Genomic DNA, 16,429 nt, shown 5'->3' with positions numbered 1-16,429 from the left:
GTGTTGGGTAATACCAGTACTTAGCTCTACAAATTAAATAGGCTATCTGAGAGTTAAGTGATCACCTATTTAAATAATCCATCAGCCAGTCTACAAGAGTTGTCAAGTTCCAAGTCTCTAAAGGCTGTATAAATTTTAAATACAGAGGTATTAAAGAACGAGCTGTTTTCATTCTGTTTTCTTTCATTCAAGCTGTTAAGGTATCTGGAATCAAAATCATTCATGCATTGGAAAAGATGAACAATCAACTTTGAACTGTGGTTAGGTTCCATATCAGGCTACTTAGATATTTGCTATTTATATCTGCTCTTGCCCATTTACAGAATAACCTCACACAAACGAAAAAGCTGTGGCAAGTATTTTTTCTTGTGGAAACTTAGATATTGGCCAGGCATTTTAATAAAAACAAAATTTGTTGTAGCAAGACATTTTCTGGATTGTATCAAACATAAATTTTCAATAACAAAACGCCAACGTTCAAGCAGGATTTTACAACAACTCCTAATTCCATTTTATAGGACTGCAAAGCACCTTTTAAAAGTAAGAAAGAATTCTTGGACATAGTCTTTGAAAAACTCTGTTTTATTCTCCTGTGGGGATCCACTGGTAAAAGTTCTCACTCTTTAATATGACTATACTATATACAGTGTATTCTAAGAATGATGATCCACTTCCAAATGTAGGAAATAATACTTTTGCCTATAAGGAGCAAAAAAAATAGCAGTCTGTGCTATCTGTTGAAAGAGCAAAGGATTTTCAGAAAGCTTTAGGTACCTTGCAAACCCGTCAGACTGCTCCTGTTGGTGGCTGCTGCTTCAAAATAAACAACAAACAACATTGGGGGAAGGATATCAATGCTCAGAGCAAAGCTTAGAGAACCAAAACCATTCTCAGTAAAGAGAAAGTTTTTGTGTTCTAGGAAGCATTACGGCCATGTTCTAAGATGCTCCGGAAGAACTGAGGCCTTTTATGGGCAAAATTTATTGCTGGGGTAATGTTTTTTTAAGAGTGTTCCAAAGATTCAGAATTAATTATGTATTTTAAAATGTTTAAATTAAATTGTGTTTTAAACAGTTATTAACTGTTTCACTAATTTCACTAAAATGTACAGAAGCCATGATATTGAGGTGTTCCCTCTTCCATCCCTCCCCAGTACAAATGCTGTAGCCCAGTGGTGCTCAACGTTTGGCTGTGTGGGCCAGATGGCTGGTGGGGGTTAGGCCATAAGTTTGATCAGTCCTGTATGCCTGGATCATGCTCTTGGCTGTCCCCCATGTGCCAGGATTGGGCCCTGCATCAACCCCATGTGCTAGGATTTAACCCTGGGGCTCTGCACGACCCCCATCTGACCCCATGTGCTAAGATTGGGCTCTGGCACCCTGTACCACCCATACATGGCTCCGTGCACTGGGATTGAACCCCACGTGCCTAATCTAGTGCTCGCAGCCACAGCCTATAGGACTCGCCACAGACCTGTGGGGAATCCTGTGGGATGAGTAACACAACATGGGGGAATGGATCTGGCCTGCAAACCGGGGTTGAGTCTGCCTGCTGGAGCTCATTTTAAGAGTTAGCCTACAAAATCAGAGCCTGGGTTTGCAAAGCAAAAAAAGCGAGACTGCCAGCAAGACAAGTTTTTAGGTAGAATTTACCTTTTATGAAAGGTTAATGATTTTTTTAAACAAGGATCAAAAAGTCCTGGTTATTATTCAGGCTAGTAGTATCTGTACCAAATTTTACAGTGCTTGAAAATTCCAAGGAAACCATTAAATTATGCATATCGGGCTTCGTTTCCAAATGCCGAGTTTCAGTTCTAATGTTCTTTCAATTAGTGTACCTGTGCAGAGTACTACTATCCCTCTGAATACCACATAAGCTTGCAGCACTGAGTACAGCAATACTGCACACTAGAAGGGAGGATGGAGTGCTGTCTGGCGTATTTTTTCTGATCTAGGGGAAGATGATTAGTTTCTTTTTCTAGTAGTGTTGTTGCATATTGGGGTGTTTCTGGATGGAAATGTCAAAATTGAAAAATAATCTTATAATGCCAAATAGGGTGCACGGCATAAATTGTAACTACAGCACCTCTGGTAAGACATAAAGAAATAAAACCAGCTAGAGATTCTTACACAGAAACAGGCAGCTAAGGGGATAGAGAGGGAAAAGTAACAGGAGGTGCAGACAGAAGTGTAGTTTCCCAGTCAACTCATGGCGCTTTACAGAAAACACTGTGAGTTAGACCCATCTTCCCAACCCAACAGACATTAGCTGTTGGGTCGGAAGGGTGAGGGATCAAGCTCCAATTTGGAGCCAATCCAGGGAGAGAAGCTGTGTTCTGCAGCCTCTTCCCCCTAGCTCCATGCCTCTCCCCCCCACCTCTAGTGCTGTCTCAAAATGAGATGGGGAGAAGGCAGGGGAAAGAGGTCTGTTCTGGAGTTTTCCTAGTCTGCACTGGAATGGAGGGGTGGTTGGTTTGGAGCCCTCACCTCAGTGGGGCTCCAGTCTACCTGCCCCTCCCTCTGGCACCACCTGGGCAACCCCCTGAACGAGCTCCTTCTGCTCCCTTCCCGCCCCCCTTCTGAAAACAACATCAGAAGCGCCAGCCAGCCCTGCTCCTGGCACACACACACAAGGTAATGAAGGCACTCCACTTTGGAGCACCTTCATCTGAACCCTCATGTAACGACGGTTCACTTGGTCACAGGATCGGGCCCTTTTAAAGCTCTTTGCAGCTGTGCATTTGTGTCAAGTCATAGCTGTAGAGCGCTTCCAGGGCCCCATCTGGTTAAAAGTGTCACTCCTATCTGTGCCTAGGAAGAGTCAGCAGTGTACATATATGGAGGGATGGCCTGCATTGTATATCCTGTGTGAGAGTTTGGAAAGTGGAAAGCTTTCCATATTGTAGCACCCATTACCTGCTGACTTGAGGCACAGGGGTGGACTCTGTAAAAAGATGGTGGCTGGATTCAGTCCTTCTTCTATGAACGCTGTTATTGTAAATCACTTTGTGGATTTGGCTGTGTGCGCCAAAGTTTCAGGGAGTACTCTGCATTAAAGCCAGGTTGTAAGGGAAACATGCTGACAGCCCTTCCTGTTAAGTCATTTCTTATTAAGCTGGATTTCACTTCAGCAAATGAAGTATTACAGAGGCCATTGAACACGGTGTCACTGGCAAGATGATAGGAATTGCCTGTTGACCTTCTACACATATCAAGATATGACTAGATCTCTATGAATTTGCTTGCAGCTGCCTTCTTGATTACCACCCTAAAGTTTGCTGACTTGAAGGGTCAGATTTTCAGTTCTCCTTAACCAGCCTCTGAATTAGCATCTGCAGACTGTGTGTATAAGTGATTGAACTCACAGTATTGCACATACAAGCACATAGCACATTGGGTGCATATGAGGTAGGTAGATACCCTTAGAACTTGTGTGACTGATATACATGAGTAACTGTATGGATGCAAACATGCAGGTTTTGCTTCCACCCGCTCCCCCCCTCCCCATTTGGACTGTACCGCTGAAATTTTGGTCCCCTTTTATTTGCCCTTGTAGATGAAATATATTGATAACAACAGACATAATGCAATATTATAACAGGGTATTTTATTGTAAAGATCCTGTGTTAATTCATTGCTTTGTTCTCATATTGTGTCTGATTTGTTTTATCCATAACAATTTGGAAGTGAATGAGTGTGATTTTTTTTTTTTTTTCCATCTAGGGAAGAAGCAAACTCTGCTATTTGTTAGTAGACTACCTGAGATTTTTGTATCCTGTAATCATGATTGCAACAGTAGTACTTAAAGCTTGGGATCTGGGATGAGGGTCACCAAACCACAGATGTTTTTGCAATGAAACTGTGCACCTCCTAGAAAGTCACTGTGGTGCAAGTAATGATAGATGGTGTTTTCATTTAGCTGCACAAAAGGGTCAAAATGGCATGGGGAGCCCATGACAGCCCAACAGAGAAATGTTAGTTCTGAAAGGAAATTTATTTCATAGCTTCAGGGGAAGTTTGAGTGTCATGAATAGATTCCCTTTGTCAGTGTGTAAAAATGTATTGTTTGTAAGATGATGCTGTATGTCAGACAGTCTATATGTGCGTTATCATGGCTGTTGCTTAAACAGATGTTAAACCAAATTTTGTAGAGCACTTATTCACCTATTGTTTAGATCCCTCTTGAGTAAGAATGTTTTCAAATATAAACATCAGGCAAATTTATCTAAAATATTTTTTTCTAAGAACCTGGAAAAGTTGGTTTTCATTGTGGAAATAACTTATTCCTGGATATTTTTCAGCTAATCCAGTAGGATTCTTTTAACTCTAGAGTATCCCTTTTGAATTGCGGGATTAAAGGCATTCATTTAGTTAATTTTATCTTGTAATATAATGTTGCTTGGTTCACTAAATATTCCCTTTTTCACTTACACATGCATGCACACAGATATGAATACTTACAGTACTGGACACATTGCGAGTTGGGATCTTGGTATAAATTTGTAATGGAAGTATCTGTGTTAGGAATTTAAGGTAATTAAGGCTCTGCTGGCTCTTCTGGACACTTTTCCTCCTCCTTTCTTCTTTCAAAGATGGCCTCTTTCTACATAATTCCATTAAACTGATTGTACTCAAAGGGGTGGATTTAGGGGCAGTGCTCTCATCTTTCAAAGCAGGACCAATGAGCTATGTTCCTTCCACTGGGCAGCAACAAAAGAAAAGGTCTCCCAGAAGAAAAGACAAGCACAAAAGATCAAAATTAGGTGTTTGTCCAGGCCTCTGGTATCACTTTCAAGTCAGCTTTTGAGTATGTGAACTGAAATTTCCCCTATGAAGACTCAGATTGAAATATATGACTCAAGCCAGCTAGTATTAGGATATCTCTAGTGTTAGTGTGCTGTTAAATTATTGGAGAGCACTGTTTCTTCCTGTTTTAAAAAAATGTTTAACTAGCGTAGCACAAACAGGAATTGATCTAAAACACTTTGATATATACTAGGAGCAATATTAGGTGACATTGTTCTGAAGGAAAATCTGGTCAAAGCAAACTGAAATTCTCTAAATCTGCTTAGACTTTCCAAAAACAAAAAATTAAACTCTTTAAACAGATTCCTCATTTCTGCGGCCTCTAAGGTACCAAAATGCTATACCCAGGGAATTTCCCTTTCCTCTCTTTTGCTGAGATTGCTGATTGTGGGCAGCAGTAGAGGTGATGTTTTTACTGCAAGGGGGTGTGAGGTGTTGTTTGTTCTGAGGCCCTTCAGGGGGATAGAACAAAGCTACAAAAGGGATATGGAGCCTTTTCAGGTTTAGACAAATAAGCGGGAGCCATCCAAAACCACAGAAACCTAGACCATTTAGTTGAATCGACTCACATCTGTCATATGGTCTAGTTTCTACCAAAATAAACTTTCACCATGTTGTAGAAAGAACAAATTGTATATTTTCCCTTTTAGTTACTTGGTTGGCAAAGGAAAACATGAGTATTACAGACAGTCTCTGTTCCATCTTCAATTATCTTTAAATTGATGTGTAAACCATTTGGGATATGAAATGCTGATAATTTATAATATTCTGGATTGTCTCAGTCTGAGTATTTTAAAACCCACATTTTAATTCTATTAATCTAATTAAATCCCACTCTTTTATTTACCCCCCCTAAATCTCCCTAAATAACCACATATGAAAACATTTGTAAATATGTCTCTGTAACTTGTGCAGTGCATCAATAGAAAATTTTTTAAAGTGTAATTAATGCGTTTAACTATTTTTTTATTTGTTTGCTTTAACCATTTGTTTTTATCTAATGCATGGGACTAGAGGAATGTGTAAGTACAATTTAAAATAATGGAGGTACATGAAACCTAGTGCTGGGTGAAGAGCTGCTGTCTATTGCATATTTTGGAGAAGAACAGTTTTAAAACTTAAAAGTTTGAAGGTGTATTATAATTTGGTGTCATTGATTTGTCTCATGCACTGATCTGCTTTTTTGCCTTGTGTATCTGAAATATATTTGCTTATTTTTCTAATAAGTTTCTTCTGTATTTACATTGCTTTGCTTCAAAAGTGCATTTTTCAGGATAGTATTTCTCACTGCTCTTCCTTTCCCACCCTTCCCCCTTAATAATTCCCCTGGACCTCTGTTGCTTGGAGCAGACTTTGGCTAGCCCCAGATTTGATGTCAAAGGCCATGACCCAGGTGTCACAGCAGCCCATGCTGCTGGCCTCTTCTCTGAATAATTATCTGGAGTTTATTGTGTTGAAGGGACGGGCTTGGGGGCAGTGCAGTCACCCTGGAAGGCTAGACCAATGAGCTATCCAGCCAGACCACTATACAACAAAGGACCTGTAGGTTGCACAAAAAACCCAGCAACACAAAAGATTAAATTAAAAATGGACATTTGGTCAGATAAGTTTTTGTACTTAAAACTTAAACTTAATTGCCAACAATTTTTTCTGCCTTCCATGTGCCAATAACATTTCAGTTTCTTTTTTTTAATAAAAAGAGCCAAATCTGTATTTTGTTATTTATATATAATGTTATAGCAGCCTTGAATTGTTTTTCTTTTCCCCTTCCTTGCTTTTCAAATCACCAGGCTCAACAGTAGGTTTCAATCCTATGCAATCATAATTATGGAACAAATAAAGGAAAAATCTGTCCTTTCCATATACCAAGAAATTCATTTCTTTCCAGTGTGTCAAAGTAGTGAGATGTTCAGAGCAGTCAGGTACAGAAGAATGTCCAGCGTCTGGATTTAATGAGTCAATAATAAATGGTACTAAAATGCCCTATTTTCTTTGAGTCCCCTTATCTGGTTCTGTCCCTAAACAGGATTTTTTTTTAAATCTTAAATCCAGCTGTGGAGTGCTCTTTCTCCTCTTAACCCTTTTATCTGTATTGAATGAAAGTCTGCTGGAGGTGGACTTGCTGTTCTGAAAAAAAAAAAGTTCTTTCATGGTCCTGACCTCGGATTCTTTCTTAATTTTATCTAGCCCTGACCTGTTGGCTCTGCTCTGGCTCCTTTCAAGGCCTTTGGAGCTTCACAAACATGCAGCAGCTGAAAGAAACAATGACAGGGTTTTTAAGGGCTACACTATTACACTCTCTTGTAACCTCGACTAAATAGTCTGTAAACAGATGCTTTCTATGATGCATTTGCCAAAAAGCCAAATTTGGCTGCTTTAACATCAGCAAATACAGCTCTAAAACCTTTGATTTAAGAGAGTCGTTTTTTCTGTCAGCATTAGCTCCAAATCAATGAATATTTGTCTTGTGATGTGTCAATGCGTCTGTTATACAAAATAATCTTGGATATTCTTCCCATATGATCTTCACTTTCCAGCCTGAGCACTTGTAGATACATTTAGAATAAATTAATCTTGTGAAAACAAGAGGATTTACTAAAACTGCAATAAAACATACAGAGTACTTGGGAACTTTTCTTTGATTCAAAGGATAGTGTTAAAGCATGGTTGAGAACTGCAAATTTTTGTTCTTGATGCATGGTTTGAGTTGTTTTTTTGGTATTTTTTTATTATTTAGAGTTTTACAGATGCATATATTGGAATAACTAATTCTTATAATGACATTTCTTTATTGAAAATATGGAACTGAATTAAGTGCTGCAGAAACTTGTTCTTAGTTACCTTTTCCTAGTTTTGTTTATGCAGACTTTATAGTTTAAACATCAAATGATTTACATTTTAAATGTTTTAAGAGTTGCAGAGGGTATAAGAAAACCTTCTCAGTACAGATACCTCTTACTCATTGCCCATACTCTGTCTAGCAGTGTGTTCATTGGAAGTGCATGATGACACCATCTGGCAGTAATGAGGTATAACTTCACCAGATGGAACCAACCTGTGCTGGGGAGATGTTCCTTCCTCTCTCCATGTTGCCCTTACCACAGGGAGAAACAGCTACAAAATAAAAGACATCTTTTTCCTTTTTCAGAATGACAGTAACTGTTATTGCAATCACTTTATATCCCAGCAAGAAGGTTGGGTTTCAGCTTCTGATTCAGAGGCCAATTAAAAGAACGACAATTTATAGTATTATAGAAGAATGTTAGATCATCTTGTATATTTTTCTTTACTTGCCACTGCATTTTAGAAAGTGTGGAACTAAGTGAAGAGAGAGTAATTTTATTCATTCTAAAGAATTTTATAATCTGCTCTATGTGGTGCAAGGTAGCTCCAGTACACTTCTAGGGCCATGGCAAAAGCACACCCCTGCATGTGGGAACGCGCCCTATATGCTTAAATAAAATTTTTAGCCGCTTCCACTACCCATATGTATAGCCTACGAATTTTATATTAAATCTGGTCTTTTAAAGGTTTGGACAAAAAGAAAAGAAATCCACTTAGAACAGGTTTTTTCCCACATCCCACTGGGATGACTTGTTTGTCCTGTGTAGTACTTTATTTTGGCAGCAGTTGGTGTCACTGAAAGAGATTTGCTAGAAGCAGAGTTGATGTCACTAGTTGTAAGTATTTGTAAGTTGTAAGTAAGGAAGCATGGCACGTGCTAGAATATAGAAGATTTGACTTTGTGGCAATTCTGTTTTTACTATTTGTTTTGGGGGAAAAATGGAAATCTACAATGATGCTTCTCTCATCTTCCTATGGCATGCAGTGATGTTCTGTGGAAATGGGAGCTGTTTTATTATTGCATTCCTATAGAGTGTATTAACATTCAGTGCTGAAACTTCAGAATCACTTGATCTGAAACACTAATCATATATGGGGTACTTAGTGGGGGGAAAAATACACTTCCCTGGAGTCAGATATTTTTATCAAATGTACCTGACTTTTGATGGCTTGGTTTATAGCAGTAATGACAATATAGTGTGTGTGTGGGTATGTTAAGTAATTATGACCTGCACCACTATAATTACATCTCTGGGATCTAGAGATAATAAAATAGAGGAGTTAAACTTTGTTACCAGGACTTTTTTATAAAGAAAAATAGTTCCTTTCAATAGCCTTTTCTGGTTGTAATCTGTATTTTAGGAACATGTCGAGTTAAATGTTTATTTAAGTGAATGTAATTTAGTTCTGTACTTGTGGAACTCATTTAGCTGCTAAGAAAGACAATACTCCCCCTAGTGTCTGATTGGTGGAAGAAACATTAAAGTTTTCTTCGTTGATTGCAATTATTTATGGGAGAATAAATGACACCAGAGAATACTGAATTATACTAGCAGTCTTGTAGGCTGTTGGTAGGATTTTTGTAGGATAGGTGAAACAGTAATATTTTAGAGCATTAAAAGTAAATCTTTATCTTGAGTACTGAATAGACATGTTAGGATCTTGCCAGCTTTTTGTTTCATAGGAATAGTGTGTGTGTGTGTGTGTGTGTGTGTGTGTACACAATAGTTCATGCCTGTGGTTAAATTTATAGTTGAGTGTTGGCATTTATTGGCCATATCAGATAAAACTATGGTCATGATTATATTAAGGTCACTCTAGCTACTCCAAATTCCAGTCGCTACCTGCTTCATAATATCTTTGCAATCTCTAATTTATTCACTAAGATAATGAGTCTTGGAAGTCCTCTTGCAGCAAAGCTAGTGAATTAGTATTAGCTAATTTGTTTACAACTTAACAAAAGTACAGTGCTGGTCTCTTACTGTACCTAAGGTGTATAGTTTTGGGTACTTTTAATCAATTGACTTATTTATATTTAAGTAATAACAATAAAGATGTCCATAAAAAGATGCTCCAGGTACCCTAACATTTATTTACTTAATCTCAAAACACATAATAAAGCCAGCAGTGCTGAAAAAAAAATGTTCAACAAAAACAAATTAACTCAGTTCAGCCAACCAGTAAATCAACTACAAAATACCTGTTTGCCTCATCTCTAGGACTAGACCTTCTGCCTTTATCAAAAACCAGTAAAACTGACTTTCTAGAATTAGTTGAAACAGTTCATAGTGCTATCAAAGTATTCAAGTACATAGCACAGATGTAGAATTAGGGTTTTTTTCAGATTTTAAATCAATTAAGTACTGAATATTGTGTTAAGTAAAGTGAATGCCAGAGTCCAGTTGTTGCTGAACAGCAGCAGCCTTTTGTGGCAGAGATATTCTGTTCCCCTGTCTGTAAGCTTGAATGGTGGCCTCTCTGGGTTCTTCCTTGATTTCTGTGATTATGAAGCCTGCAGTTGCTGTCTAATGCACATAGGTGGCATATACTAAAGTTCAGATTGTCAGGCCCCGGGGTGGCCTTGCCATCACCAGTCTTTTAACAATGATCTATATGTAAATTATTCAGGATATCTATACTGGATAAAGATAATGCAAATGCCTAGGTTTGTTTTTATGTTTAAAGATCTGTATGGAAAATGTTTGATCCAACTGATGAACTGCTAGATGAAAATGTTTATGCCAAGACTGTACTGGGATTGCCACCTAGGATTGAATCACATCTCAAGGCAGTAAATCAGTCTAATAAATAAGAGCTTTAATAGTCTGTGTACAAACTACTTCAGAACAAAACTATATTTCCTCCTCCATAATGTAGTTTGGGTACATTTATTTCCTTAATTTTTCTGAGCCACAAGCAGATCTTGTTTATAGCAGCATAACTTTTTTTTTCACATATCATAAACCTTTTAAGAATGTTTATGCAAATATTGCCTGAATTAGATTTGCGTCAATATTATGAGAATAATTTGTGAATATGTTTTAAAGTGCTTTCTTCAGCTGTCCAATACAGTTTCCTTTTCCACCTTTTAATTTCTTTACTCTTGGGCTCCGTAATTTTTAGGTGCCTTCAGATCAGTCCAGAATATATAATCTTTGGTTGTGAGAGGCTATATTGCCAATATGTGCTCCATTGGCCATGGAAACAATAATACATGACAGTTTGGTGAACTTTTCCTACAAGGACTTTGGCTTCAATTTTTGCTAAGAATTGAACCATGTAATAATTATGTTCTGTACAGAGGTCTGCTTTTAAATGGTGGAGACAATTCAGAGAGTTTCTTATGTCAGTAGGAAGCAGATGCACGTGGTGCTATAGAAAATTAATTTTCTTTGTTTTGCAGCTTTTCACATTATACATATGTAAGATTGACTCTATTGAATATTGTGCTTTTACTTGGTGTACTGACCTAATCCAGACACTTTTATTTTGAAAAATATGATTTAAAAATGAGCTTTTACTTGAAGACACACAGAAAAATACCCAGTAATGTGTTTAGGAGTAAAACATTTTCCTCCCTCCCCACCTTATCAAGTGTTAATGAGGAATTCAGGTTTAAAAAACAAAACAGAACAAAACAGTGAGTATAAACAGACCTCACAGGTTCATTCAGCTCAGCAGGGCATTAGACCTTAGCTATTCTTCATTTCACAGTAAAGATGATCAGTTCTGGGTGACCACTTTCAAAGGGCACAAGGCGTTTTTGAAGGTGCTGGGCAGGATGATAAATTGTTGTGTCTGTCATCCTGTGATTTGCGGAAATGCAGCAGGGGTCTCCTCTGGAGGAACTTGTAAAGGAAAAATAGACTGTGACACTTGGTCAGTTGGATGCCACTTGTTTATATGGAATCTTTTTAAAACCCTGCCAAGCCATATAAGAATTCAGGAGTTTTCTAAGAACAGTTGGAAAAATCAGTTAACACAAGCCACTTCAAAAGACAAAAAAGTCATTCTGAAGGCCTTTTTTTTTTTTTTTTTAAAGTTCTGCTTACCTTTCTAAAGTTTTTGTACGTAGCTTCAACTTGAAGCAGAAGAGCTAAAATAACATATGCTGGTGTTTCTGACCTAGTTAGCAGCAGGAACCATGGAAAACCAAAGATGCAAAGTCTTTTAGATTCAGTGCTTAATTTTGCAGCCCTGAGAAGTTTGATTGGATTGGAAGATTGGATTTGATGCACCCAAAATTTGGGGAACTTCTTAGGTTTACCCCTCTTTCATTGTTAGTCCTATTTTTTTTAAAGCATTACTGCTTTTCAAATGCTCAGCTGTTTTCTTCATTTACGATTTATTTTTGAGATCTGAAAAAGTGATATCTGGACATGTTGCTGGAGTAGTATTTCACTTCATCAGTTTATTTGGTTAAAAAAGAAATTGAAGCAACTTTTTGTGCTAATAACAGCACTTAGATCATTAAATACTAGTAACATTTTAAAATATGATTTAGTTTTTGCAGTTTCATTGTTGCACTATTTTCTGCTTGAACAATGAAAATAGGCTATATGCTTTCACTTTTTCTTGTTCTTTTGTGCTGATCTGATTTAAAGGCTAAGTGTCAAATGCAAGAGGGAAATGTTTAAAACAACTGTTTCATTTACATATTAAAAGCCCCAAAACCCTTGTATTAGATCTGATTAAACATTGTTTTAAAAACAAAATATACATTTGGAGCAATACTTTCCCAGAAGTTTTCCTGCGGCAGGGCACTGGACATGCCTGCCACTTTAAGGGAGCTGGCCAGAGCATGGAAGCCTCAGCAGGTGGTCCCATTAAGGACCCAGCAGCTAGAGAAAGTGGCAGCTGGGGTGATTCAGGAAGCCTCACATGACTGCCCAGAGGGCGGCTGGCTGGCCTGAGCCTTGGCTGAGTCAGGGCATAAGCCCAGGCTGAGTGCTCTAATATGGGGGCAACAGTAGAGGAGCTGGGAGAGCAGGACTCATGCAGGAGAAGAGCACGACTCTGGAATGTCATTGGTATCATTGGAGGACAGCGTAGGAACTATTGGGGAGGCAGAGGTTCCTAGGGACCCAGGGGAGGAGTGCCCCAGCCTAGCGGAGAAGCTGAGCCCAATGGCCTTGGGAGAGCTGGGCTAGGAGCTAGGCTAGGTCATCAGGCCACCAAAGGTGACAAGTGGGCCCTGAGAATTAGGGCCAGGGCACAGGAGGTGGAGCACCCGGCCAGAGTGTACCCGAGGGGTAGAGAAAACAAGATCATAGTGGGGTTCCAAGCCCAGTAAGGAGTGAGTGACTTGAAGAGTCTCGGAGAGGAGAGCCCAGGGTGGAAGAGGGCAGATAGCCATGTGTGCTGGTGTCAGAGACCTCAACTGGCTTAGTGGGGGCAGGGCCCAGTAAAGGGTCGAAGAAAATAACCACCATGATGGGTGGCCAGTGTTGCAGAGGGCCTGGCACCTTGATTGGCTAGAGATAGGCAAACGTCCCTGGATAAGCGGCGAGAGGTAGGAGGTCAGGGTCATCAGAGCCTGCATGGACGTGACCTGTAGAGTCACCCGAGGAGTGGGGCTAAGGAACGAGGGTCCAAGAGAGGATTTGGGCCAGGAAGACTGGGAGCTGGAGTCGGGGCTTGAGAGCTTGAGAACACCAGTGCAAGGGGGAAGGGTACATCCCCAGAGGAGACCTAGGAGAAAGCACAGTGAGGTCAGCGTGGCCTGATGATGGGTCCTGGGTAAGACTGAAAAATACACCCTACTGGGGTTGGGTGGTGTGGCAGGGAAGTGTCCAGGAAATGCCACACCGAGCCTCCCCAGTGAAAGGCAAGTATGGAGCACTGGAAAGCCTCTTCCCTCCCTGCCTTGTTGGTTACCCCATGGAGGGGAAAGGCTAAGGGAGCACATCCTGACTGAAAAGTGAGGGGCTAGAGCAAGACCATTTGGGCCATGAGGGTCCAGAGGCCCCGAGGAGAAGTGAAGAGGCCTGAGTTAGACACACCAAAGTCAGGTCTGGGGCAGTAGATTTAGGCCTGAGCTAACCAGAGCCAGGTCTAGAGAGAGGCCTGAGCAAACTAAGCCAGGCCACCATGAAGGGAAGAGGGCCTGAGGTAAGCAGGGCCAGGCCAGTGGGAAGTAGAGAACCTGTGATAAGGGGGCCTGGTATGGGCTAGAACCAACTAAGACAGTGGAGTATCCCGGATGTGACAGGGCTAGACTCAGCTAAGACAGTAGAGTATACCGAACGTGACAAATGTGATGTGACAAGAGAGTATTTGGAAGGTAACAGCAAAGCATGGACTGTTGTGGGGTGTGAGCTGGATGAACCGAATGTAACATCTATGAGGCATAGAACATGGTGTAGAGAAGGCAGAAGCCATATGTAGTGGCCCATAAGGCCAGGGCTATGAGGGTAGTTTGCACCACTTAGATGAGGATAGCCTCCTGCAGTCTAAATATCCATGGAGACAGCAAGGCATGGCAGACGAGTGCGGGGCAGATGGTTCCGAAATAGGATGGTGACAAAAAAAAATGTTCGTGGGTGCCTTGGTGCTACCCTGCCACAGTCCCATTCAAAACAAGCATGAAAACATTCTGTAAATGTACATTGCAACTCTCCCAGAAAGATGAGGTCTGGGGTCTTCAAGAAGAGGTTGGATATGCATCTAGCTGGGGTCATCTAGACCCAGCCCTCTTTCCTGCCTATGCAGGGGGTCGGACTCAATGATCTATTGAGGTCCCTTCCGACCCTAACATCTATGAATCTATGATAACTTCCTGGGTTTGGGGGAGTTTGGGGTTTGCTTTTTAAATGTTAAGGAGATTTGGTTAACAAGGTATTAGGAATGCAGACACAGCAGAGGAAGCTAATGATCCAACTGAAGCTCAAGTCCTGTTTGCCTTCAGGAACCATCACTAAAGTATGTGCATCCTGATTGCATTCAAGAGATTACATTAAATCCCAGATCAAGCAGAAAAGAAGGATGGTTAATTTGGGAAAGAATGAAATCAAAGCTGCAAACATTTTAGGACAGGAAAAAGGCCAAGAGAAGGCAACACACTTTTGTGACTTCCATTTTAACTTTTAAATTTTTTGTGGAAGGCAAAATATCCTATGTACGTAGGTAGTAAAAAGGAAATAACCAAACATTTCTCCCAGTGCGCTAGAAGAATTCCATCAAGAACAAAGAAGAGATATTATGAGGCACACCAACATGAAAATCACATTTTGATCTGAAAACTTGGTATCTGCAATTATTGCAAACTAGATCTAAGTTTTGGTAAAACAGAAGGATTAAAAAAAAATATTTTTTTTCCCTCTTTTTTTCCAATTGTAATCTTTGGTGGAGATTTCCCAAAGCAAGGCCTTCTGGTGGGAGCTGTGTAGCTTCCTTCCCTTTGCCTTTAAAACCTCTCTGGGCATCAATAGTTTTAGTGAGGCATAGTTGCACATTTCTTCTCACTATGTTGAAGCATAGGGCCATCACACACTTATTCACTGCTCTGGGGCCAGCCCTTTCAGAGGCCCTACAAGAGAGCTCATCAAAAAACAGCAAAATTGTAACTGTAGAGTTAGTAACATGTTTGTTACAGCTGTTCTCAAGCCTGCAGAGGGGACTCCTCTGCACTTCACCAGAGAAACAACATATCTCATAGAAGAGTACTCTTTTTAAAATTTTGTTTACTTACTGAAAATGTCAAGACATGTTTATGAGAAAATGAAACTTCTGAAAATATGTCTGCTTAGAAACAAATAATCAGTGACTACTGAAACAGGTCAAGATCAGCTTTTAAGAAAATGCCTAAAAGGTAATGTTCTAAGTCAGAAGAAGTCTCAACAATCGTTGTTCTCTCCACTGCAAAACTTCTGGAGGGCCAGGACCACATCAATTCTGCCTACTTCTTGGTTGAACCCAGTCCTGTCTTTTTTGCTTTTGTTTTTGCCCCTCAATCTATCCAACTTCTCCAGAAACAATTCCTGGTATCTTTGGAATCCAGGCTATGCTGTTTATAGTCAAAGTCTGTGTAGTCAAAGTCTTTTTTCAGGGTGTTTATTTAAATAGTGCTAAATTAATCCAGCATTACAGCTGCAAAGGTAAGAAATTGCTTTAAAAAGCAATTTATTATTGATTATGCCTTCATTAAGGTTTGTGACAAAACTCTGATTTAGGCTATTGGGAGCAAGAATGTGAGTCCCTTACGGGTTTCAGCAAACAACTTTTGAACAAAAGTGGTATTAGGATTGAGCTGACTTCAGCAATTTCCTAGTCATTTTGTAGATATTTGAAAATATTAATTCTTTACCAGCAGTTTTATGACTTTTTCTATGTTCCTCTCTGCAGATCCTAGAAGAAAGTACCATGTACGGCTGTTGGCTTATAACAGCCTGGAAGAAGGTTACCAGGCAGACCAAACAGTCAGTACTCCAGGATGTGTCTGTAAGTGTTAATGTCACTTCCCCAATTTTACAAGAACTGAGCAGTTCAAAAAAAGTTTAGCTCTACTTGCTTGGGGTTTTTAATCTAACAAAATATACATTTATTATTAAAAATCGAGACCAAAAAGACCACATCTGTTGCACCAAATTTGAGACGGGTTTCTGTAGAACATGAACTGCAACCAGGAAGAATGAGTGAGAGAACCAGCAAACAGCACTTTCTCCCTTTGTCTCTACAGCACTGTGTAGCCTGCATACCCCATTGTATACATTTCCAGTTTTCCTGTTTGAGTTCCCCAGCTTTAATTAAACAGAGAGGTCTGAGGAATAATCACCTGCTTT

At 39.7% G+C, this 16,429-nt stretch overlaps 1 protein-coding gene across 1 annotated transcript in view; it reads left to right on the top strand.

Moving 5' to 3' along the window:
* Positions 1-16,429, top strand: part of PRTG (protogenin) — a 160,851-nt gene that overhangs the window by 129,755 nt on the left and 14,667 nt on the right. The window contains exon 13 of the mRNA XM_006017983.3: positions 15,993-16,088. Within this exon, the coding sequence (XP_006018045.1) occupies positions 15,993-16,088 (96 nt within the window). The remainder of the gene's footprint in view (positions 1-15,992; positions 16,089-16,429) is intronic.

This window comes from Alligator sinensis, unplaced genomic scaffold, assembly GCF_000455745.1.
Source record: "Alligator sinensis unplaced genomic scaffold, ASM45574v1 scaffold250_1, whole genome shotgun sequence".
In the NCBI taxonomy this organism is placed as follows: Eukaryota; Metazoa; Chordata; order Crocodylia; family Alligatoridae; genus Alligator; species Alligator sinensis.
The sequence above is the reverse complement of the archived record's forward strand: the minus strand, read 5'-3'. Positions and strand labels throughout refer to the sequence as shown.